The 25,302-nt window shown below is 39.8% G+C and overlaps 1 protein-coding gene across 1 annotated transcript; it reads right to left on the bottom strand.

Annotated features, from left to right (window-relative positions):
- Positions 1-930: 930 nt before the first annotated feature.
- On the bottom strand, positions 931-20,829 carry TKT (transketolase). The gene is made up of 14 exons (XM_009639334.2): positions 20,723-20,829; positions 20,374-20,491; positions 18,682-18,795; positions 17,935-18,032; positions 15,529-15,720; positions 14,628-14,746; positions 12,743-12,936; positions 11,967-12,131; positions 10,615-10,771; positions 7,124-7,254; positions 5,669-5,752; positions 5,396-5,489; positions 3,604-3,726; positions 931-1,219 (listed from the first exon to the last, which is right to left on the bottom strand). Exons 2-14 carry the CDS (start codon positions 20,455-20,457, stop codon positions 1,032-1,034), a joined length of 1,743 nt encoding a protein of 580 aa, XP_009637629.2. The 5' UTR covers positions 20,458-20,491; positions 20,723-20,829; the 3' UTR covers positions 931-1,031.
- Positions 20,830-25,302: the final 4,473 nt, after the last annotated feature.

The raw sequence follows: 25,302 nt of genomic DNA, 5'->3' as shown, positions 1-25,302 counted from the left end.
GCAGCTTATGTGAGAAGAGGCGGTTCTATAGAGGAAAAGCAACTTAACATGTTCAGCCACATCCTCTCGGGTACCTGGGAATTTCCTGCTGTTCTTTCAGATCCTTCCCCTGGAGTCCCACCTCTGGCCCAGCGGCAGCGCTCTCATGCTGGTCTCACGTATCACCTGCTGCAGCACTGGCCAAGCACTCAAAAATACGATACACATTCCTATTAAGAGTTTCAGCCTCCCTAAAAGACTTCATGCTCACTTTCTCCACACCGAGCAAGTCCCTCCGGAGCCCACGGCTCCTCCTCATTTCCAGAGCTCTGCTGGGCCTCCACCTCCCCCCATGGGTTCCCCAGGACCTGGTTCCTTCCTCTCTGACATTATCCAGTGCATAGGGTGCTTCCCTCGTGTCTTTGGTGTTAAATGGCTGGGGGACAATGCAGAGAGGAGGAACTGAAGGAAAGACACAAGCCACTCCCCTCCTGCAGTACCTATTCCTGCTTTTTGCTACCCAGTGCCTAACTTCTGTCCAGAAGAGGGGCTGGTGACCTCTTCTGGCAGCAAGGGAAGAACTCTGTGTTTTTGCCAAACTGCCTTCAAGACAGGATTTTAATCTTCAGCAGTAAGTTGGACCAAACACTGAACCACAGTTACCCGATTCGCTCTAGGCTACGACGCCCAACGTCCATGTCCCTGCTGACTCAGACCTTCAGCGAACACCCAACCACTCCACGCTAGAGCTCACCGCAGGGACAGTTAGTGGCAAAGCAGAAAACGCTCCTGCGATACAGCAGGCAGGCAAAGCACTGCTGCCCACAAAGTGTTAAACTACCTGAAAGTTCTTCAATGACCGAAAACATTCAGATGTTACCCCACTGCACAAAACCCCACAGATTAAAAAAAAAAGAGATATTAAAAACCAGAAGGTTTTTTAAGCTGGTATTTTTATTAGAACTCTCTACATAAAGCACCTTTGCCTGCCTTAAACTTACAGTACTTCTCCGAACCCTGCGTATCTGTAATACAGCACAGGATGCTTCAAACTACTCTGCATTTCTTGATTTGGACACTGCCAACTTAACAGCTTGCATAATGGCATCTTTATCAATGCCAAACATCTTCAGGAGCTCAGTTGACTTCCCGCTGCGTGGTACATGAGATACAGCCAAGCGATTGACTGTGATACCAGGCTCACCCACTACTGCGGCGCACACTGCTTCTCCAATGCCACCTGTGGAAAAAAAAGAAAAAAAATAAAACATGACCTACACCTGTATGCATCAACAGGCAAACATACTGGTGGCAGGTATATCCGATTCCAATGCAGGTTAAATCCTCAATTCACATGCTTATGAGAAACATCAACAAATGTCCGAGTGAAAAGAAAACAATTCCCAATTTCAAAGGCATTCTGAGGACAACCAGCCTGACATTTCTAAAGTACTTACAAATTGGCAGTAAGAAACACACACCTCTAAGGGCACAGAACTGTCAGGACGCCCTCACCACTTCAGCATCAGCCACTGAGGGCCAGGTTTAAAAATACATTTAGACTGAGGAGTATTTACAAATGTACTTTATGCACTGACAGCCTTAATTCCCACCAATCTCAACAGTATTTAAGAGCTCTGCCTTTTCACAATGCCTGTACACGCCGCTAGGCACCTCTCCGAGTTATGTAACATATTCACAACCTTTGCTTAGAGCTCAGCTCAGACTGAATCACTATCAGTCACAGGGACAAAGAACGAAGGCAGAACTGTGCAGAGGCAGGAGAGACATTGGAAGCAGGAGTACTAGGGAAGATGATGACACAGGAATGGCATCAAGAGCATGTGCTCCGAGACCTGGTATGAGAGACAACTTGGTGCTGCACTTCAGTTAGGGTGTATCCAGGAACACAGGGCTTTTCACAGCTCCGGGCAGGGTGTGATTTAACCAGTCAAGCTTAGCCTCCAGCCAGAGGCACCTCCATGGATGTGGCTGGTAAGACCAGCCTGATGTGGGCTTGCAATGCATTCAGGCTTGTGATGCGTGTACACTTGACCTTCCTTGATTGCATCACACATAGAAAGCTGTGCCAGTGTAAACTGCATGTTCATCACCTCAGAGTAGGATGATTTTGCCACCTTGCAAATCTGCAGTAAAATATTTGTCCAGAGTTGAAAGATAAACTGGAAAATGATGGGGGTCAGTGATGCTATCACCATCCATAGTCCAGAACAAAAGTACGGTGTAACCAGCACTTACGGTAACACCAGATCACTTCAGATACCTGGCAAGAGTGATGCTTCACCTTAAAGTAAGACAGTATTCTCATAACTTCTACTCATTTCTATTAGTAGATATCTACAATATCTACTAATGCCATAGTTCACAGCTGCCCCTCTGCTAATTTCTCCATCTCCCCCCAAAAGAAGCAAGCCTGACATGTAATTCACAACAGCTGCTCTCTGTTTGTACACGGTCTCATCTTCATGGGACATGTTTGCTCAGGCAAGCCCCTGAAAACCTTTGCAAACAAGGCATGTCAGAGAGCAAGCGGCAGCAGATTATGGAGTTAACTCCAGTTGGCAGCCGGTCACAAGTGGCGCTCCCCAGGGGTCTGTATTGGGGCCAGTTCTGTTTAACATCTTCATCAATGATCTGGATGAGGGTATCTAGTGCACCCTCAGTAAGTTTGCAGACAACACCAAGTTGGGCAGGAGCGTTGACCAGCTTGAGGGCAGAAAGGCTCTGCAGAGGGATCTGGACAGGCTGGCTCCATGAGTCGAGGTTCAACAAGGTCCTGCACTTGGGTCACAACACCCCCATGCAGCGCTACAGTCTCAGGGAAGAGTGGCTGGAAAGCTGCCTGGTGGAAAAGGGCCTGGGGGTGCTGGTTGACAGGCGGTTGAATGTGAGCCAGCAGTGTGCCCAGGTGGCCAAGAAGGCCAACAGCATCCTGGCTTGTATCAGGAATAGTGTGGCCGGCAGGACCAGGGCAGTGATCATGCCCCTGTGCTCTGCACTGGTGGGGCCACACCTTGGATGCTGTGTTCAGTTTTGGGCCCCTCACTCCAAGACAGACCTTGAGGTGCTGGAGTGTGTCCAGAGAAGGGCAACAAAGTTGGTGAGGGGTCTGGAGCCCAAGGCTGATGGGGAGCAGCTGGGGGACCTGGGGGTGTTCAGCCTGGAGAAGAGGAAGCTGAGGGGGAGACCTTATTGCTCCCTACAGCTACCTGACAGCAGGGGGGGAGCCAGAGGGGAGTCGGTTTCTTCTGCCAAGTAACAAGCGATAGAACGAGAGGAAATGACCTCAAGTTGCACCGGGGAGGTTTAGATTGGATATTAGGAAAAATTTCTTCATGGAAAGGGTTGTCAAGCATTGGAAGAGGCTGCCCAGGGAAGTGGTAGAGTGGAGGTACTTAACAGACGTGTAGCTGTGGTGCTGAGGGACCTGGTTTAGTGGTGGACTTGGCAGTGCTGGGTTAATGGTTGCACTTGATGATCTTAAAGGTCTTTTCCAGCCTAAACGATTCTATGATTCTAAATAAAATCCTGGCACAGAAGCTTGTGAGCTTCCAACCCCCGGGAAACACCTGGATGGGCTGTGACCTCCTGGACCCAGCTCACCTTCATGGTAATGGTCCTCAACAGTGATGATTCTGCCCTTGGTGGCTCTTGCATTTTCAAGTATTGTCTTCTTATCCAGGGGCTTTATAGTGAAGGGATCAATCACACGGATGAATATTTTTTCTGCAGAAATAGAATGAAATTATTTTCAACATGAATTTGGAGAATCAAGGCAATATAAGTGGTACAAGCAGCCCCTGCAATCTTTTAGAGCCATTATGAAAACTGTCTACACCAACTCCCAGGTATCTGTACCTATGGCTTGTCTACCACAGAACCCAACCAACCCTAATTTTTGCATGAATTCTTTATGCACCGTGAGATCGTGATATCAATTCATTCCACAGACAAAACTCTTGAGGCAGAAAAGCCTTGGATAAGTAACTCAAGGTCACTAGGAGTGCCCGTCAGCAAAACAGTAATCTAACTGGCCTTTCCAAGGGTAAGAGCAGAATCTAGTCACCAGGAAATCCTTCTTATTCAGACTGTCAATCACAATTTTTCCCCCTGACTTTATTTTACCTTTATTGTCAGGCCAAGCACAATTTCCTCCTGTTTCTTCGGTCTGTGGGCATGCTGCATTCTTCATTGCAGGCTGCCCACCTACCAGGTACGTCTGTTTGAATGGCCCCAGCCTTGACTGTGGTGCCCTTAAGGCTGGGTGTCATCACAAGGCAGGCCCAGATTGCTTGTTAAAGCTATGTACAAATGGCAATTGTTTATAAAGAACAGCGAATTACACAAGGTTTTGTCTGATCTTGGCTAGCTGAACACTGAGTCAATTCTTATCATGCATAAAGAAGCCCTACGTTATGTTGACAGTTTTGTGACTGAAGGCTCTTTAGAGACCAATATATTTTAGGTATTAAACACTGCCTCTACGCTAAGGAGTTATCTCTCCATAGCTGGTGATTCACTCTTCAAGATCAGCAGAGCATCGCGAAGTATGGTAAATGCAGAAAAATAAAAACAGTTCTGAAAATAGAACTTTCAAAATGTCCTAAACCTGGTGGCTCAAGGTCACAATGAAATATCTGTCCACCTAGATACAGCAGACAATGCTACCCATAAGCCACAGTCAGCATTAATTGTATTATCTCTTACTATTTGTAGTGTCTTCCTGGGCGTAGGCTACTGACTCACAGACGGATTTTTGATGTTTTCTTTCTCTTCTTATTTCATTGAAGGATTTTTATCTTCACTGGGAGATGTCAGTGCATTTCAGCACTATCACAGAATTACTGCCTCCCACACTAGTTATAAGTTGATGCATTCATTCAAAAAAACCAAGTTAGCCATGAACCATGTCTACACAAAGGCACTGCATATCAGCAGCATTGTGTGAGAGCACACACAATTGTTGTGGCTCAGCTGACAAGCTGCATTTTGTTAACTGGCTCCTGCCTGATTGCATTCTATTGTGCTGGTACCCTAGCTGGCCCAGACAATATGCCAGGGAAGGATCACTCCTGCTTCTTACACACTTCCTCTAAGATTCTGCCTGCAGGGCACTTTCAGACAGGTTAGCAATTCTAAGGAGACTTTGATCTGATCAGTTTGGCAATTTTCATGGCTACTAATGCCACTAAGCTAACTAAAACCTATTCAGTTAGGCAAGATTGGCAGCTGTAAACTACGTTGCACTGTATCAGCTTAAAAGCGACCAGCTATCTGTAACATTTTAATTAATGTTTACCAGTACAAAGGGTGAGCAGTTAGGCTGAGTGGTATTGATTTCTTTGCTGAGTTAAATGCTAAAAAAGGAAAAAACCCCAAACCATAATCTGATCACCTTTTCTCAGCTGCTCTGCTGCAGCCAGAGTCTCATGCAGAGTGACTCCTGCTCCAATCACAGTCACTTGGTCATCCTTACTCTTCAGAACCACCTGCAAGAAAATTTTACCATGTATTTTTAACAATAGATCTTATTGATATTTCTAACATTTCTGGAGATTTTACTAGAAAGATCAAATCTTTGGCATTGGAATGCTTTAAAGGGAAAGGGGCTTTTACAGGAGGAACTTTACTTTTTTTTCCTAGTTCTATTTATCTGGGCAATATTTACCTTTGCCTGTCCGATATGGAAGTCCTCATTGTTGTTGTAAATGACAGGATTTTCAGGACGACTAGTTCTTATGAAACAAATGCCCTGTTTCCGAAGTAAACATGTTATAAGTTATAAAACCAGAAAGGTGTTGACATTCTAGTTTGTAAACCCTATGAAAAAAAAATACAGCAAAACGACTTTTTCTGTTTGTCTGGTTTTCAGGCCTCTATGTTACCTCTGGTTCTATGGAGTAAACTTTTCTCCCCCCTAATTCCCCAGTTCCCACTAGTCCTTTTTCAATAGCTGGTTGTTTCAGACATTACAATACAGTTAACCTCCTCTTACAGTGTACTTGTAACTTACAATTTTCTTTCTGATTCCAAGATCTTTATTTCTTTTTTCCTCTTGTGGAAATGCAGAATCCTACTTGAGTTAATTAGAATCTTAAAACTTTGCCATACATGTGCAAATTTTACTCTAGTGACTTTAAAGCAAAAGAAATGCTCTGCTTAAAGCAAGAAAAAATCCTTTCCATCAGTTAATGTTCAGATGCCCTTGAAAAAAAAAGTAACAAACCAGTTATCTCAATCTCTCCCTTGTACTACCTCACTTGCTTTTCCCTCCCACCCCCCATCTTTTTTTCACAAGCCACTCATCACATTTATTACATACCAAATTTCCACAGCCCTTCACCTAAAAGCTGTACTAACAAGACTGAAATTTTTCGTATTATTTTCTCCTTTCTCAAGGCAAATTCCTACAACAGCCAAAAGAAGTACCAGTCAAGGAGTTGATCTGACCCAATGCTACCACTGATGTTTGACCATTACTATGTCAAATTAGCTGAAGGTAAGAGATATCAGAAACTCTGTCACAGCCACGTGGGAAGTCTTACTCGTCTTCAGCTACAGTCCAGTTTAACTGCAATCCATCATTGGCAGCAGAGGAGCAAAAGATGACCAGTGAGACTGTCAACTAGCACAAAGCACCAGTTCTCAATGTCTCCAAAAGATGTAGACTGTCTTAGGCTACTAGAGGAGCTGACTGCTGAGCTTTCACATACAGGCATGATCATCAAAATCCTGAAGATAAATTTATCTTTCCACATCCAGCTTCAATTTTGACCCCAGAGATATCACACTAGGAGTGTATTTTCTGTAAGTTTGCTAAAGACCAACGAAAGAGTTACACTCGCCCTTATTTCTGAGCCAATTGAGACCCAAACTGCAATCGCTGTGTAATCATTTACATCTCCCCGAATCTGGCCCACAGCATTCCAGACTCTTCATTCTGCAGTAGCCTGGACAGAATGTCTATGTCTGCAACCTTTCTATGCAAAGAAAACATCCCACTGCCACGTTGGAGCCTTTGAAAGAATTTATGTGGGTAGAGACATGCAAGAAACATGCCAGAAGCAACAAAAGAAGTAAAAAAAAAAAAATATTTCTGGCTCAGAAATACTGTGATGCAAACCTTGGTGTTGGCAGCTATTTCCACAGCTTTTTCAGTGGCTACAGCATCGCTAGGGTAAAACACAGTGGCATTGGGAATAGCCCGGAACATGCACAGATCCTCCAGTCCCATCTGAGATGGCCCATCCTCACCTAAAAGAATTAAATCAGGGTTACAAAAGAGTAAATGCACATTTTTGACAATCAGTCAATATGGCAGTGACGTTCAATGTAAACCAGAAAAAAAAAAGTATAAAATCAGGCACACACAGGACATGCAAGTCTACCTGCTTGAGAAAAGAATCATCTTCTTAAACTTGGAACCATCTAAACAGTAAATAAAGATAGAAAGAGACTAAAAAGAAAGAGAACTGAGGTTAAAAAGAAAAAATAGAAAATAAAGTGTAACAATAAAACAACACAAAAAGAAGACAACCAAAGGAGGAGGGGTGCAGAAAGAGGGTCACAAGATATCTGAGCATCTTCAGATTTACATGTACTTTGGCTGCACAAGCAAAATTTATACTTGTCAATAGTGTTCCTCTAGATGTAAATCACTGGAAATGTAAAAGGAGAATTTGCATGTGTTCTATCAGAAATGGAGAGTGCACTTGGTACAACTACTCTCAAATTCTTAGGCTCACTTCAAGATTAAATGAAGGGTACGTATTTTTCAATACTATAAAAAGTCTTTTAAAGAGCAATAGAGCATCCATGTTGTTAATTTAACAACTCAAGTGCTTTATGACATAAACTGCAGATCTATAAAAAAGAATTGTTAGCCAGAACATGTGCTGGATGCCATGATTTTCTATAGTTAAAGAAACAACCACCACAAAACCCCCCGCCCCCAATGACCTTATGTAATGGTGCTTTGGGAATGGCACTGTTCCAAACTAACCATGCAAAGAGTTCTGAACCCAGTCACGTCACAGCCTGCAGAGCAGAAGCAGGGCAATAAGCCTTCCCACATGCACCCTCTACCTGTTACTCAAGAAGGACGAGCTCACCAGGAAGGAGGAGAGTATTTTCATAAGAGCAGCACAAAATTCTGAAGAACTTTAAACACGTTAAAGAAATAAATCATTGAACTCTGCCACTATAAGTTACTAATAAAGTAAGCACGAACCCGGAAGAGACAGTGCCTCAGCTTTCAGTCACAACATGGACAAATTCTCAACGTCACAGTTTCTAAATCTGTATGCAATCTGACTGAATGAGTGGGGTCTCAGTGGGCATTTTCCTTACCTAAAATGCGCCCACACAATGTATACATAGAAGAAAAGTGAAATTATGAAGGACAAAATTAACAGGTACCTGAACCAGAATCTTACCCAAAGTAAAGAGAGTACTCATGCTTGTCCTACTTTTGCTAACGTGGTGCCAATAATACAGCATTCACAGCTCATACAAGTAATTTATAGACTAGCACCAAGCTGAGTTCGGCCCCAAGTGCAACTTTAAGAAAATCCTGTTTTACGTGGTTTTACAGTGATGCAGATCAAAAGAGAGTAATTTTCAATTACATCTGTAAAACCTATATTTATAGCTTAATAAAAAAATGTGAGTGCTTGATATGAACATCATCAAATGTCTAGAATATAAAACTGGTTATCTGAACAACTGATACTTCTATTTTTGTCATGTATACACTGATTTCTTTCTCTGTATGTTCAGTTTGGAAAATACAGATTTTCCATCATTCTCTTGTGACCTTGAAAACACATTTAATGTTTCATTAGACATTCTGGTCCATCAGCAACTACTGGTCTAGGAGTGAACTTAGTACAAGTTCAGAAGGTCATTGTGAGAGTTATTTCTCATAAATTGAATGGGTCCCAATTTCAATGCAGCAGAAGCCCAGGTCTACCTAGAACTGCATACATAAAACTTCAATTTTCACCAGAGATCCAGTTAGAATTCTGAATTCCACGCAGGCCCAAAGTTCTAACAGGAAGTACGCTTAATTCATACCCTTCCATTTAAAATTGAATTTTCTATCTGCTAAACGATTTCTCCAAGTTACTTTCTTTTGCAATTTGGTTGCAAAACTTTAGATTCAAATTCTTTTTTGAAAATCGGAGTTGGGGCCCAAATCAGATTTGTAACTCAAACCACTTTATAAATCTAAGTATGCACTTCACAATCACAGCTCCCAGCAGAACATTTCAAGTGCTGAAAACTGAAACTTGGAAGTGTAGTTCTAGGAGACAATTCAGGTAACCCAAAGGGGTTTTATCTTCTTAAACAAGCAAAGACAAAAGCTAACTGGCTTTTGCACCAACACCCTTTGCTCCTTGCTAAAAGACTTAAACTGGATTGAACTAGACTATGATGAGGTAGGAAGACTGATTTTAAAAAGAAAAGAGGCTTGTAATAGAATCCCTCCCTTAATGACATACACAAGCCACAATCTGATATACTCTACTTACAGTCTCCACTATTAAAGCATACTCTATACTGCTGCAAGTTAAGCTTGAGGTTCTGGGTGAGACTACACAGGTTTATGAACTGTCTTTAAATCTTTAAAGCTTTACCAATATTACAGGTCAAACTAACTATTTTGCTTTAAACAAAAAACGTCAACCCTCCTCAAAACCATACTGCTAACCCAAAACTATTAAAGCGACTGAAAAACTCATGTATGCAGAGAGCCTTAATGTCAGCTCTCCCTCTTTTTCTCTTACCCTACAAATACCTAATAGTTTTTCAAGCATGAATGTCTACTGGCATTTTCCTTCTCGGTATGCAAGTCTGCTCCTGTTTTCATGGGTGATGCCTATGCATTTCATTAAAAAACCAAAACTCCCTTCCTCCCTCAAACCAAAATCAAACCCCAACATGATCTGACATGTACCAAACAGTTATGATGGGAAGCAAAGACCAGAGAAGGTACTGCCAATTTCCTGAATTTCATAACAGCTTCACAGTTCCTGTTTCATTAGTACTTTGAGGTTTTGGACTTCAGTAGTAAGAAATACCAGGATAAATTGAAGCAATTATTTCAAAAAGGTGATCTTCAAAGGCATAATAAAAAAAAAATATTCATCCCTTGTAGTGTTTTTGAGATTGGTGGACAAGAATAACTGTGCAAGAATAAATATTAGTAGTTTCCCATTTTAGGGACTGGGAAACAAAGGCGCAGTAAGCACTTGACTATTCTCATCACAGAGGATGTCAACTGCAAAGATGGAAAGGAACCTCAGCCCCTCACTTCAATCCAATCCCTTTACATCACTCTGAAAAGTCCTTTTTTTTTCAGGCCAAACTGATAAAAGAGAAAAAAGCAGATGAGCTGATGAAGGCTTGAAATCTTTTTCATTCTTTATAAATACAGCAATGTGTCTGATAAAAGGAAATCACAAAGATGACTTCTTCCTATAAACCATGCCACTGTTATACCATCACAGCTATATTACTGATTGTCTCCACAAAGCATTATAAGTTTGACTTCTAGACACTTATCACTAAATAGATGGGAACTGCTGATAAGTAAACCGAGGCTGCCCTTACCAATAGAAACACCGCAGTGTGACCCACAGAGATTGATGTTACTCTCAGAGATGGCAGCCATACGGATCTGGTCAAACGCCCGTGTGAAGAAGGTAGCAAAGGTGCTGGCAAAAGCAACAGTTCTGTCACGAGTGGCACAACCAACTGCAATGCTCACCTGAAGAGAGGGAGATTGTACAAGAAGAGTCAATTCCTCATTTATCGATTGCTTCCAAGAGATCATCTGTGGGACTTCCTACCATAAAACTTTAGCAAGAAGCTCCCAATGCAATTAAAAATCTCTGTCCAGTCCTGCTCCTCACTGTTGGCCTTTCCAAAAGAAAAGGAGGCAGCTCACTCTCCCAGTATCTATCCTCCAGCATCTCCTCTGCTCCTTGCTTCTACTGCTAGCTGTTATTGTTGATTCTTGCTGGCAGCTTCTTTCTCCTCTTTATCTGTTCTAAGTAGCCATTCACAGAGTTTTCAGACTTATCCACCTCTTTCTTTTCCTGGATCAAAGGCTTACACTTTCAGTCCAAAGGACATGGTTTTACTATCTCCAGCAGACAAAAATTATCATTACTAAGTGGGAATGGATTTACCTGTGTTATTTGGACTGGTATTTACTAAAAGGGTCCTTCGTCAGCAAGATGGAAATTAAAACAAGGTCCTTAAATGGTTTATCGCTACAATTACCCCATACATTTATTTTACACAGAAATTGGTCTGCTCTTCGTGGCAAATTTATCCTAAGCTGATGTAAATCCAAAATGCCTGACTCAGGCTCATGAAACTGCCCTAGTGTAACACTTGCAAGACAGCCCATGGGTTCTTTGGTTATAAATCATTAAAGACAACAACAAATTTCTGCCCTAAAAAAATATTTTAGTCCTTTCTGTATAAATGTCATCAGGCTAAATTTATTAACTGTTTCTCTGTCCTCATCTTCATGCCCCAGTCTAGCACAGAACTCATTGTCCCGTTGTGATATTCCATTTCTCATGACAGAAAAAACCACATAAAAACCCCTTCAGAGCTAAATTTCTACAGATCACATTGTGGGAAGTATTACTGTTGTTTACATGTTGCCATGTTGTGTTCTGCTGAAATACAGACAGTATGACCACAAAAAATAAAAAGAAAAAAGGATGTGGATTAGGAAAGTGATTAAAAGCACTCCTGCTGCATTACATTTGTAAGCTTTTGCCATAGCTTATTTTTTCCCTGTGAAGTGAGCAAGTCAAATTAAATATCCATGAATACACATACGAAAAGCAAACATTAAAACCCCACTCTCTGAAGACTCAGACTGAACGGTCTCAGATCCTGCTGTGTATAATACCAGTACTTCATAAAAGCAAGAGACCAGTTACCATGTTCTGCTCAGCAATGTAGCATTCAATGTAGCGACTGGGATGTTCTTTCTTAAAAAGCTCTGAGAAGGTGGAGTTCTTTGTGTCTCCATCCAAAGCAATCACTCGGTCATTAGCATGGCCCAGTTTTGCAAGTGCAACACCATAAGCTTTGCGGGTAGCCCACTAGGAAAAGAAAAACATAGCAGCACTGTTAAGACTTTCTGTTTCTAGAAGCTTTGTTTTCCATTTTCTTGCTTTTCTATGAATGCATGCACATACTATTAAAAAAAAAACAATGAAACAACCAAACACAACTAAAACCATTTCAAATGTTACAGTATCAAAATTACATATGAGAACAGTGACACACAGAAGTGTAAACAAAAAAAAGAAAAATACAGTGAAGCATCAGGACACACATCTGTGCTGAAATCAGCGACTCCCTACCAATCCAGCTAGGAAATTTTCAAAACCTTGGTTTCCAAACATGGAAATTCACTGAACCTTGTGGAGCTTCTTTAATTTTAAGTACACATAAAATAGTTTAGATAACTGATAATGATCATGAAATGAAGAAGATTTGAGTCTTTATATTTTAATATATCTTTTCAATACCCCGTGAGTTGAATGTCTGTGTGTCACCACAGAGGTAGGTGTTTACCAGGATACTCAAAATAGCAGAGAAGAGATGGGTAGTTGAAATCGCGGTGAGGGGTGACACAAAACCTCCTGCCATCCATTAACCAGTCTCACACTTTGAAGATCTCTGACAGAGCGAAAAAGGAAGGGAGTACCTTTTCTCCCACTTTGTAAGTTGGTGGAGATGGCATCTTAATGTTTCTAATATTTATTACAGGTGCATCTTCTTCCGGGAGGGCTGGAGAAAGCTTTTTCTTATTTTGGATTTTGTCATCTATTTCCTGAATTACTTGTTCAGCCATGTTTTTTGGAAGGGGCTTTCCATGCCAGCTTTCCTTATCTTCAACACCTGTGTATTTAAAATTACATTACAAACAAGAAAAATATTAAAACGATTTAAGTTTTTAGCTGCAGATTTTACCCGCACAAAAATGCAGTGGAGTATGACAGTCTAGTATAGTCTTCCAAGGAAGAGCTTCCTTATTATTCCCACTGTAAACAATTACAATAGTACTAAATTGCATTAAGACAGACATGTTTAAATAATAAGAGAAATAGTCAAATTCCATATATTCCAAACTAGTGACAAAATTCCAGCATCTTCTACCAAAATTGTTTTTAAACTGGCACCTAAAAGACCTAGTCCATAAGTGTGGCAAGAAGTAAACAGTAAATCAGTGTGAACAGTTAACATGAAATTTCAACAGTTAGGCCTAAATAAACAAACTCAGCTAAGTTTCAAACAACAGTTAACCAAGCTGCCTAATTCAAACAAGACCTGATGTTGTACAGCTTTATTTTAATAGCTTCTGACGACTCTTATCTTTGTGCACCCAGCACTAACAGCAAAATTACCTCTCTGGCTGATACGCTGCTTTTCACTGAGCAAGTCGCTAAGAATAATGAATTTTGCTTGCTTACTCAATGAAAAAGAATGAAGATAATAACTCCTGTTATTAAATTCACAGACTTCTGCTAAAATCTGTAGCTGAACAGAATCATGGCAACCCCTGAAACACTGAATATGCATTTACTCCATTCTATGGATACAATGCTCAGTAGCTAGCACACGTCTCACTTGCAAGAACCAAAATAATTTTCTTAGCACTAATACTGTTGAGAAGTATAAAGAGTTTGAAAGACCCTCTGCATGCTATTGCTCAAATATGTAGGTATGCATCTGTCACCTGGATGACATTTAGGTAAGTTTCACACTGTGTGAAAACTACAAAAGGATCTTAGAGGCACCATGAACTCCAAAATTCAAACAGCTGCTAACCTATGAAATAACTTACATGGACTACTGTATCCTGTATCTCAGTGACTTACACATCAGATCATATGAAATAACCTGTAGCGTGGCAAGGTAGCTTATGTACCATGTCTCACGCAGTTTTATCAAAACGGTAAATGGAGCATCCCTCCTCATTTGCTATGCATTTATGCTGCCTGGCTGGTAACAAGCAGACCCAGTTATCTGCAACACAGGGAGCAGGGAGCTTCTGTGACAAAGTTACTCCCTTCTCAGAGTAGTTTCTGTGAGTCTAGGGATCAAGAGCCAGCCAAGAAGGTTGCCCTCTTTTGCTAGGGCAATTTTCAAGACCAAGTCACATGGTCCACTGTTCCCTCCTGCCCCCAGCCATCTTCCAGACTAGAAAGGACTTTTTAAAGGGTAACAACTCAAGTTCAGCTGACAGCAGAGGAAATCCTACTCTGAGCTGGGGATCTATAAAAGCCTAGTCAACATGGAAGCGTGCTGGGCTGGACAATGTGAAGAACTGAGCACCACATCTTTGCCTGCTGAGCGAAAGCATCAATCTAATGTCCTCCGTAAGAAAAGGCAACAAAGGACGAAAACAACAGGGAGTTTTCAGAGTGTATGGTAGTAGGATCAAGTCAAAAAGCTGACAGGACACCAAGCTTTTTCTAATGTATGAAACATTAAACTTCTGTATTTTTTAATGTTTGCACCTTTATTGCAGCACAATGTAAATATTATTATATACACATGTGTATGCAAAGCAATAAATGTTTTATTACCTGATATGCCTTTGCCTTTAAAAGTCTTTGCAATGATTGCTGTTGGCTGATGTTTGGCCTGGCCAAAGGCTTTGCAAAGTTCCTCCACACTGTGTCCATCAACGATGATAGCATGCCAGCTAAGAACACAAACAGATCAACTGTTTCTAAAGGGTTTTAGCATGTGACATTCTCTGGTAGTTAGCAATAACAATAATGAATACTAACTTCATTCCAGTGCAGCGTCTTTTTAAGAGACCCAAAGTATGCCAGAAACATGAACTAGCATTCGAGATCATAAAATATCATAGTCCCTTTTTTATAATGCAAAGTGAGTCACACGGGGATTAATGGCTACTAGCAAAATTCACAGCCCACAGATAACTGTTATCTACATTTCCTCAGACGTAATAACCATTTTTAATCTCAAGAGCAAATCAAACATCTAGAAATAATTTTAAAAACTGACAATGAAAGTTGATTAAAATAATAAAAATGCTCCATCATAATTTGCATGGCTGCTATTGTATCTGACAGAGTTTTTAATCATGGATTTTTGCATCTACATAGAAATATACATTTCTAAACTAAATGAAAGCCAATACACAAAGAATTGCTCTTACAAGTAATGGTTTCCACGCCCTTTTTTCTGATCTACTTGCTACTACAGTACATTTGGTCACACAGTTATAAAATCTGTATTTAATGTGATAAAAAGTGCTTTAAGATCGTCTAAAAATTTATCTGACTTTTTTCCTGCTGTAAAAATAAAGATGACCAACATCAGATATTATGATATCAGACCACCTTTCTTGGTGATGGTATCCTTTAGAGCTGAAAGCTCACTTGAAAAATTCTGAAAAGCAAAGGAAACATACGGTTTCAAATAGGAGACAATACTGGACTTCTTCTAGTCACATACCCAAAGGCTTCACAGCGTTTCTGGTAAATTTCAACATGATGCTGCAGAGGGGCAGGGTCACTTTGTCCAAGACGGTTAACATCAAATATAGCAACGAGATTATCAAGCTTGTAAAACCCAGCAAAGGCCATTGCCTCCCAAACAGAACCTTCGGATACCTCTCCATCTCCAAGCAGACAATATACTCGATAGCTAGAAGAAATTAAAAAAAAAATAAAAAAATTAAGTTTGATGGGTAAGCACAATTAAATCAAAAGCAAAACCCCTCTAACAATTTGTAGTGAGAATTCACTGCTTTTTCTATCCCAAACTCAACTCCCATTGCTCAATGCATTCACCTTGTCAACCTTACATAACCTTAAGACAAATTAAAATACTTTTGAGCTGTTACATGTAAAAAAAATAAGATGAGAAATACTGTACTCCTTTTCAACCCTTCTTCTCAAAAAAATCAGGCCTTAAGCCTCCTATTGCAAGGCTTGAATGAACAGGCCCATTAAACACTGTCACTGTGACTCAGCAAGACCATTAACAATGCATGAAAGGTTACTGCTTGCTTCTGCATTCCTACCATATACTCTCTGGAAAGATGACCAATAATTTAACTTCAGGAAACTATAAATCGGGGATGAACTCGACTATGGATTAAAGCATGTTGCATAACCAAATTCAGAATTCAGGAAAAATGTAACCAGCGTGATATGACTTTGTAGACTACTTCTCCAAACACTGAAGCTTGTTATTTAGGAAAAACTCAGATAGCAGGAGTACTGCCTGATCTCTACCAAAGTCAGACGCTGTATTTTTCTTTTATTACCACTCTCTTTTTTTGGACAACAAAGCTTTATATATGTTTATTACCTATTAAAATTTAAAAAGAATAGTAAATTAGCCTTAAAATATCTACTTTTAAAACAAAATAATCAAGATGGCTGTTAGCAATTTTTTTTACTAGACATTATAACAGACTTCTGATCTGAATCCCACCTGCCTTCAGCTAAATCTGAACTCCTTCCACATAAGCTGCTCCCGGTATTGCATGCAAGACCACCTTTTTCTTCTGTCATGTAAGCACTGGTTAGATTTTTTCCACACGTAGCATCTGCTAAACTCAATTAAAATCAGCAAGTCATCCTTCACAGAAATGATTTCAAGCTAGTGAAGTGTAGGACACATTAACTGGGCAGCCTATGCTCGAATGTACTAGAACTGTCACATAAAATATATCAACTACATCAGGCTATTTTCCTCTTCATACAGATTTGCCTTTAGACATTTACATTTCTTGCCCACAAAACAAATGGCAGACACAGTCATTTTGGTCTCTATAGAGTCGAGTGCCTTTCTGGTAACATTTTGAAACCCTACTTTATGATTCAGTGGTGCTATTATTGACCGTAACAGTTCCTTATCTAGATATATTTGTATCTCCGTTATTTGTCATCTGACTTTGAACAGACACATCTCTAGTTTGCGTCTTCCTTCTAAAGGGACACATACCAGTCTCAAAATGGCTATTGATTACTCTCTAGAAGTCAGAGGCTGCTCCAACAACTTACTGTCTTCGCTGTTCAGCAACACCACCTTGCAATGCTGTCAGGTTACAAAAGGAACACACATATGCACTAACTCTTGATAATCTTTAAATCCTTGGTAGTTTCACTGGCAATGGTTTTGTAATTATCAGGCTAGTAATCTGCCATTTAAAACCTGAATTTGAAATTAGATTTAGGAATGGAGAATAGAATAAAGGATGTTGTGGTTTAACCCGGCAGACAACTAAACACCACACAGCCATTCACTCACTCACCCCCTCAGTGGGATGGGGGAGAGAAGCAGGGGGGGAAAAAAAAAGTAAAATTCGCAGGTTGATCTAAAGACAGTTTAATAGGACAGAAAAGGAAGGGAAAACAATAACAATAATGATAATAATTACTACTACTACTACAAGAATATACAAAATAAGTGATGCACAATGCAATTGTTCACCACCCACTGACCAATGCCCAGCCTATCCCCAAGCAGCGGTCTGCCCCCCAGCCAACTGCCCCCAGTTTATGTACTGAGGACGGTGTCATAGGGTATGGAATAGCCCTTTGGCCAGTTCGGGTCAGCTGTCCTGGCTGTGCCCACCTCTTGCTGGCAGGGCATGAGAAGCTGAAAAGTCCTTGGCTAGCGTAAGCACTACTTAGCAACAACTAAAACATCAGTGTGTTATCAACATTATTCTCATCCTAAATCCGAAACACAGCACTACGCCAGCTACTAGGAAAAAGAAAATTAACTCTATCCCAGCCAAAACAAGGACAAGGAGGGGGTTTCCTTCATGATTAAGATAACATAATTTCTTTTCAGAAAATATTCCCACTGAATGCCTAGAATCATGAAATACAAAGATGGAATTACCTGGCTCTGTCAAAGAATTTGCCAGTGTACGCCATTCCACATGCAGCACCAAGTCCCTGACCAAGGGATCCAGTAGCCACATCAGTGAATACTTGTCTCTGAGAATAAAAAGACAACAATTATTTTACAGTTAAGAAACAGAGGAAATAAATTCCAGTGCTAGAAGATGGTATATCAAAATTCAGCTTCTCAGCCCTAACATTATAGTGCAAATCTTGCCCTGTTCCCCTTCTTTCCCTGCAATGTGTGCACTTTGATGGTCAGTGTCACAAGCTATCCAGGCTCTCTAAGAGGGAATAGTACCTATGGCCCAGGAATTTCTCAGCTATGCCTTGGATGGCAACAGTTAAGAATTTATGATTTTGTGTAAAAAAGAATCAATTGAAACAACTGGCTGGGAATGGAAAGACTAATGAGGTGACCAAACTGGATATAAACTCTTGAAATACCTCAAAGATTCTTAAAGGACAAGAAAAGCCATGCTGGAACTTTATATAAACCTTTTTTACATGGAAAATATTGACATACAGGACTGTAGGGGAACTTTACTACAACAATAAAGGTAATTTTTACATGCTCATTCAAACACAGACACGGATTCAGTTGTGAAGCCATAAATATCATCATCCTTCCTGTAAATCCTTATCTTTCCTGTACTGTAGCTGGCAACCACGAATTGCTGCGAAGTACACGCACTTCTTGTTTTACAGAAAACACCATCTTATATCAAAGGTTATGAGCACTCACTGGTACTGGGTGTCCTTCTAAGACAGAATCAATTTTCCTCAAGTTCAGTAATTCTGCTTCTTGTAGAAAGCCAGCCTCTGCCCAAACAGAATATAAAATTGGTGCTGCGTGACCCTAGAGAGAAACATAAATTTTAAGCAAAGCACAAGTTTCACAATTCCTAGTACCAAGGCAAATTTCTGCAAAGCTGACAAACCCTGGAATCAGGTTCTTATGTCCACTAAAAAGGGATCGAGTTATAGAACACTTTTACAACACTACATTCACACTGATGCTTGTTTCCAAGTCGCTCATGCTCCTGCTTAGAGCATCCCATAGTTGACTACAGTTAAGACAGAAATAATGCAGTGCTCTTGAGGGCTATTTAGGATGTCCTTGAGAAAATCAACATGGAAGAGTAAGGAGGTCTCTCTCAGCCATGCAGGCCCAATTTCAAAAAGTAGTTTTGGTATCCAAATAAAAAACCTTGATTCCATTTACTTAGGTACCAGTTTCAAGAACAGAGTACTGTTCACTAAGCCAGTAAGCAGAAGGATGAGCAACTGTTATCCCATTAGAACTTCTTCTATACATATGTATTCAAAGTAAGATGCAGTGAATGACAACAGGCAAAATTTTAAGCTTTATACACTCAGATCCTTGTGGCCAGATCCAACTGGACAACTGCAAAGTAGTAGTCATCTTCCACCCGTGGAGTCATTAGGAGTCAAAAAAGCATGCAGAGGTTTGAAGCCATCTAGCAACTCTGGGTAGAAACCCTGATTAATTAGAGAGAAGTAAAGCAAACATTAAGAAGCGACTCATTGCTTTACCACCCCAGCATTAGCTGCTTGTTTTTCATCCAATCACCTATTTCAGAACGTCAATCAGAAGCAGCAACAGTTATTATATCCAAGGCAAGGATATACACCATCAGCTATGCAGCACTACTGTAAGCCACCATGTGAGGTAGTCAAAGATGGAACCTGCCTCACTCGAGTACCTCATCGGCTGTTTTTTACGTCATTATATTTTCTGAAGGCCCCTGAACTGCCTTTAGATCGTGATCGAAATATCCCTGGGATTGCAAGGGAACAATGCAAAAGGGGTTAGAAACGCCCATGGCAAGTCCAGGTTGTGGTTTTATGTGTTTTCTGAACCACAGTGGCTTCGGAAGTAGTATTGGCTTTAATATCATACCGGCACAGTAGGAATGCAAACTACTCGCTAACCTACCATAACTATTTTATATAATGCTCTCTGAAAAGCTGACAGTAATTAGTGCACATTGTGACATGACTGCAGGCATAACAGCATGGCTGCATTTAACAAGTAGAGCACAAGAGCTAACTGTGACTTACTTGTTAGAAAATTAGTTAAGCCAAAATAAAACATGTTAATATTTCTTGATACATTTTATAGACAATATAATAACATTATTTAATATTGGAACAACTTAACATAGTGAAGTTAAGACTTACCAAGACACATTATACGGACTTTTAAAAGTCATTTTTGAGTTATGCTACAAATTAACTCAACCACCTTTTATTTGTCTTTCTGAAGTAGACAAATTCCAAGCTCTTAAATATTTACAACAGACTTCTGCATAGATGCAAGCATAAGTCACGGAAGACAAGTTAATTTAATTTACAGACAGACAGCTCTTTACTAGCAGACTACAACAGTATAGCATAACAGTTGTTATTTTACCTTTGAAAGAACAAACCGGTCGTTGCTGGCGTTTCTGGGATCTTGCACTTTGTACCTCATGGTATGGAAAAACAGCACAGACATAATCTCTGCTGCACTGCAACATGATGTAGGGTGGCTACAAGTAAAGACAGACCCAAGATTACCACTTCTCATTATTGTTTGCTCAGGACCATATCTTTAAAATATCACTTTACCAGTCCCCTACTCCTCAGCATTAAAATACACAGTCATTAAATAAGTGTTTTTGATAACCCATCCCATCTACCATTACCCCAATGTCAATTAGTTGTATGTTGAGACAAAGGGAGTCTTCTTATCTAGTTGAAGTGGATGTTAAAAGATAGACCTTGGTGACAGCTCAAGGACATATCTTCTAGAGCTCTCTGTTCTTCTCCATGCCAAGCAACGCCACCCTAATCAGTGACTGTGAAGCACAGGAAGCAGTATGACCCTGTGCCTGGAATCATACTCTACTGATTTATCTCACAGCAGAATTTCACGCTGATGCAGAGGAAACAAAGACAGCTTTCCACAGTACTTTAGCCACTCACCGAGCGAAGGAATTAAAAGCGTGGCATCATGACTTCTTCGGGCCCCGCTGCACAGGCAGCGGTTGGTAACACAAGATTAACTTTTACAGAAAGTTCTGGAACATTTAGAACTGTATAACATAGGTACTATTTTATTTTAGCATGTTAGAGCTGATGGAACTAGAATTATGATTTCTAAAGAGGGCATTAAGTAATACAATTCTTGTATTTCATCTTCTACTGAAACTGGACACAGAAATTTACTGTCTCCAGTAAACACCCAGATACACATTGTAAAACACTAATTTGCTTAATCTTTGGCTAAGAGAGGAACCAACATTTCCTACAGTTTTATCTATATCAGTTTTAAATACTGAACTAGTTGGTTTATCAAACATTTATGACTATCTGGGACGACTTTTACAATTATATTCAACAGCAGCACAAGTTAATACTTCAACTGTAACTTGCCTTAGAAATAGAGGCCCATTTCAGAAGCAACTATGCCATATAGTACCAACAAGCAAATATAGTTACATGAAAAGGATTATTTCCAAGTGGCAAATATTGAGTTATTCCAAGACCAAGGTATATATTTCATTTGAAGTGTAATAGAAGGGCATAAAACTACTATTGTCTATCTATGTTACTGTAATTTAAATAATGATTGCCATAGTTCTTATGCACCTCAAAGGGATGGCACTACTTGACCACTTGAGCGTATCAGCCTTGGCTTTTCACTTGCGGTAAAGCTTAAAAGGGGTAAGGAGGTTCTTTAAAAACCTTTACTGAGTGTGGAAAGTAGCATTTTTCAGATTTTACTGGTGTAAACAGGATCATTCTTTCCATCAGTGGTTGCTACTGAAGCACAGGGAAGTGAATGATGAACAGTGAAGAAGGTTATGGCTGCAGAAATCTGCACCAGCTTTGAAAATAACTCGCAGTCTCATCTCACTTTCTCTTCTACTAATGTTTATTCTTCATTTTTAACACCATACTCTTAAAATATTTGACCCTACTCGTAAAACAGGACAAACTTACTATGAAAGTGTCACATTTTGTTTCCCGCATGTACATTTACCATGCATGTTAGGATTAGACAACACTTTCACTAGACCTTTAATCAGAATATTCTCTTCTGGTAGTAATAAACCTTCCCTCCCAACATCCCCAACAGTGCTGTAATAAGAGAACAAAAACATGCAAAACACTAGCAAAATATGAATTATGGTTAGTGTCCATCCCTTAGTAAGTACTCACACACAGGGAACCAAAAGAATTAGCTTTAAACCATGGTTCAAACATATTAGTAAATATTTACATATTTGAGTTAATCAATAAGCCTTACATGCTTGTTTAAAGCTGTCATTCCTTTAATTTTATTAACTTTATACTTAACCATACTTCTATGAACTCCTGGTCTTGGTAAAAAAAGTTTTAAACAACCTAAAATGGTAGCATGTGGAAATAAAAAAAAGGTAGAAAAATTTAATAAATTACCTGAAAATGGAAAAAAAAAATCTTGTTAAAACTATAGATTAAATGACTTCCTACTAACAGAAATTGTCCAAAATAATTGGATACCAGAAATCATTCTAAAACCAACTACACAATTTTCTTTAAATATAGCCGTCTTACCTACATCTACTGGTCTTCTATTAGCTCATATTTTTCCGATAAGTTCTGTTAAAATAATTCCTTGTTAAGCCTAGCCAAGTGTATTTGGCTTGTACAAGGGGAGAAAACAACCATAGCAAATCATTGCTACCATTCTCACACCATCTTCCATATTCGCTCCTGACCAATGAACAACTTGGAAATTTGTGGCGGGGGTCCGACTAATGCGCTTCTCTGCCAGAGCGCTTCTACTGAAGAACTGCCTTAACTTTGAAATATAGCCCTTTAGTGGGAAACCAAACCAAAGTACATTAGAACACTGAAATCCGGATCCACACAAATCCAGAGTAAAATAATTATTCCAAAGTAGTTTTGTGGTTTTGGTTTTTTTTATTACTCTGCATCAATTTATATTACCTCCATCTACATACGTCTACACATTTTAACTAAAAAGAACAGTCGTGGAACGTTGAAATGGAATACTGAGTGAAAGGCAAAAGCTAAAAAATTGGAGGAGAAAATAATCTGCAACAAGTGATCATACCACATGTTATGAAACTTAACTGCCTCTTAAGAAACTACTGCAACTTCCACTTTTAAGAATTTAACCACCTAGTTCTAGGAAGCCAGGCACTGTTTCAAAACTGCAGAAATTTATCATCAGCTACCAAAGAGACACTGCCAGTTTTCATGAAAATGTCTGCATTACTTATCTAAAAGAAAAATTTCCTCCACACCCAAAAGCAAGTACGTTCAATCTTTTTACAACTAACTTAATCAAATTTTTCCCTACCTAAGTCATTTTAAGTGCAATTTTTTTTTTCCAGTTCACTGAATTTTTCCACTACAACTGGTAAAGTACTCAAGAGTGGTACGTTGGAGCATCTTCAGGAACAGGCTACCTGATCTTTTAGCTCTTGCCCAGACAAAGGCTGTACTTTCTTTCACAAAAGTTATAGTACAAGTGAAGACTTCAAGAACTGGTGTGTCAGATCTACCACGGAACCACTTGTGTTGCAATTTATGTCACAGTTTACAGAAATTACTTCCTTGAAAGAAGCAGGCAGGTCCTGTTTTGTTTGAAGTGCTTTTACTGCAAGTATTTCCTTCAGTTTTACAAACTACACCTTTAACAAACACAAACTTCCTTAACAGAGTCAGTGCAAGCATAACAATTTTTTTTTTTTTTATTAACTGTAAGCTTCTATTTAAATTTAGCTTGCAGTCAAACTCAAACACTTTTTTACATTCTTAGTGTATAGCAGCAATTTAAGCAAAGCTTACTGTCTCGTTCAGGTTTTGGAAAACACATTCATAACATACGGCTGTTTTAGAAATGTACGTGACTTGCCTAACACCACAACAGACGCTGAATGCCTTTTTCTTTTAGGCACGTTAGTACACCATCATCCTGGTAACCAAATCTTACTAATTAAGAAAATATATGACTTGTCAACAGAATCCTCCCTCCAGAGCCCATCTTTCATAATCTGCTCGTTATCAGGTTGTGTAATGATTTCAGACTCTACACAACTCTGGTGCTAGAATAAGCTGGAGTGATTAATGAAATGCCTTTGTGCAAAAAATACTCAGCATTGTACCGTACATGAACCAGGAATAAAAAGCTTGAGTAAAACTACTTTTACTGCTTCCTCATCAGTATGAGGAGAATGGTTTTACTATTGAATTTCATGGACTGCGGAAGAGAAGCAAAGATCCTTATTCTTTAATAATACATCAGACAAAACAGAGAAATAAGTTTATCTGTAGATAAGACAACTGATACCATACCTCTGTGGCCTGCTTAAAATACACACTAGAAGCTCAAGACTGAAGCCCAAGCTCCACTAAGTAGATGTAACACAATTTTTCTTACGTACAGTTTCACACAGGCTTGTGTAACGCTGCCTGTACGTTGTAGCTTTGAAACAAATCAGGAATTAAAAGAGCAATTGTTGGATATCCTGTATTTCTCTCTCTGGACTGGACCAAACAAGCTACGGCTTTGTAAAAACCCACTCCTGTAGCTAGCTGAGAGGTTCCCCATGTCCCAACACTCCATTTTACAGGAAGAACCAAAGCAGCATTTTCATTTGCTGTATGCAAAAAGGAACGAGTAAAGTTCAGTTTCTGTATGCTTTGAGAAAGAGCCATGTGAGGGTAGCCCATGCCAGACACAGGATGGAAAGCAATAAAGCAATTCAAAGAAGCAGCTTTAAAATATTTTACACACCACCTTCCTCCACGCAAACCTCAGCATCAAAAGGATTCCCTCAAATTTTTTTCTTTTTTTTTTTTAAACACTACAGCCAGTTTCAAAGACATCCAAAGGAGGAAATTGCAACAAAATGGGATATTAAAAAAGAAAAAAAGAAAAAAGCCAGCACTCTATATGGAAGGACTCAAATGTATTATTCAAGCTGAAAAAAATGGCTTTAATTTTACATGAGTAAAACCAGACTGTTTGCAGAGATTTTTTTCCATAGGTAAAGCGTGATCAAAGGAAGGATAACCCTGGAATCTGCACACATCAGAGCCCACACTAAATCCTGTCCAGAGGCCTGAATAAACTGCCCATTTGAGACCGCGGGCATTTCACAGATAATCCCACTTGGGCTCACTTGAAATTCTATGCAGAATTAGTTCCAACTGACGGGCACGAAATGAAAAAGAAACCGCTTGCGCCTCAGGCACAAATTCTTTGGTTTTCAGTCCTGCATCAGTTTAGCATTCCCGTCCTCGCTCCGCAGGCACAACACCCCCCGGCCCCGGCGACCGA

This window comes from Egretta garzetta, unplaced genomic scaffold (assembly GCF_000687185.1).
Source record: "Egretta garzetta isolate BGI_Z169 unplaced genomic scaffold, ASM68718v1 scaffold215, whole genome shotgun sequence".
NCBI lineage: Eukaryota > Metazoa > Chordata > Aves > Pelecaniformes > Ardeidae > Egretta > Egretta garzetta.
The sequence above is the reverse complement of the archived record's forward strand: the minus strand, read 5'-3'. Positions and strand labels throughout refer to the sequence as shown.

Bases quoted from the DNA above. Each gene is read 5' to 3' on its own strand.
- TKT (XM_009639334.2), bottom strand. From the start codon at position 20,457: ATGTCTGTGCTGTTTTTCCATACCATGAGGTACAAAGTGCAAGATCCC. The intron at 18,796-20,373 runs GTAAAATAACAA...GTTTCTCTCTAG, and splicing joins ACCGGTTTGTTCTTTCAAAG to GGTCACGCAGCACCAATTTT. The intron at 5,753-7,123 runs GTTTGCATCACA...CTTCGGAAACAG, and splicing joins AAATAGCTGCCAACACCAAG to GGCATTTGTTTCATAAGAAC.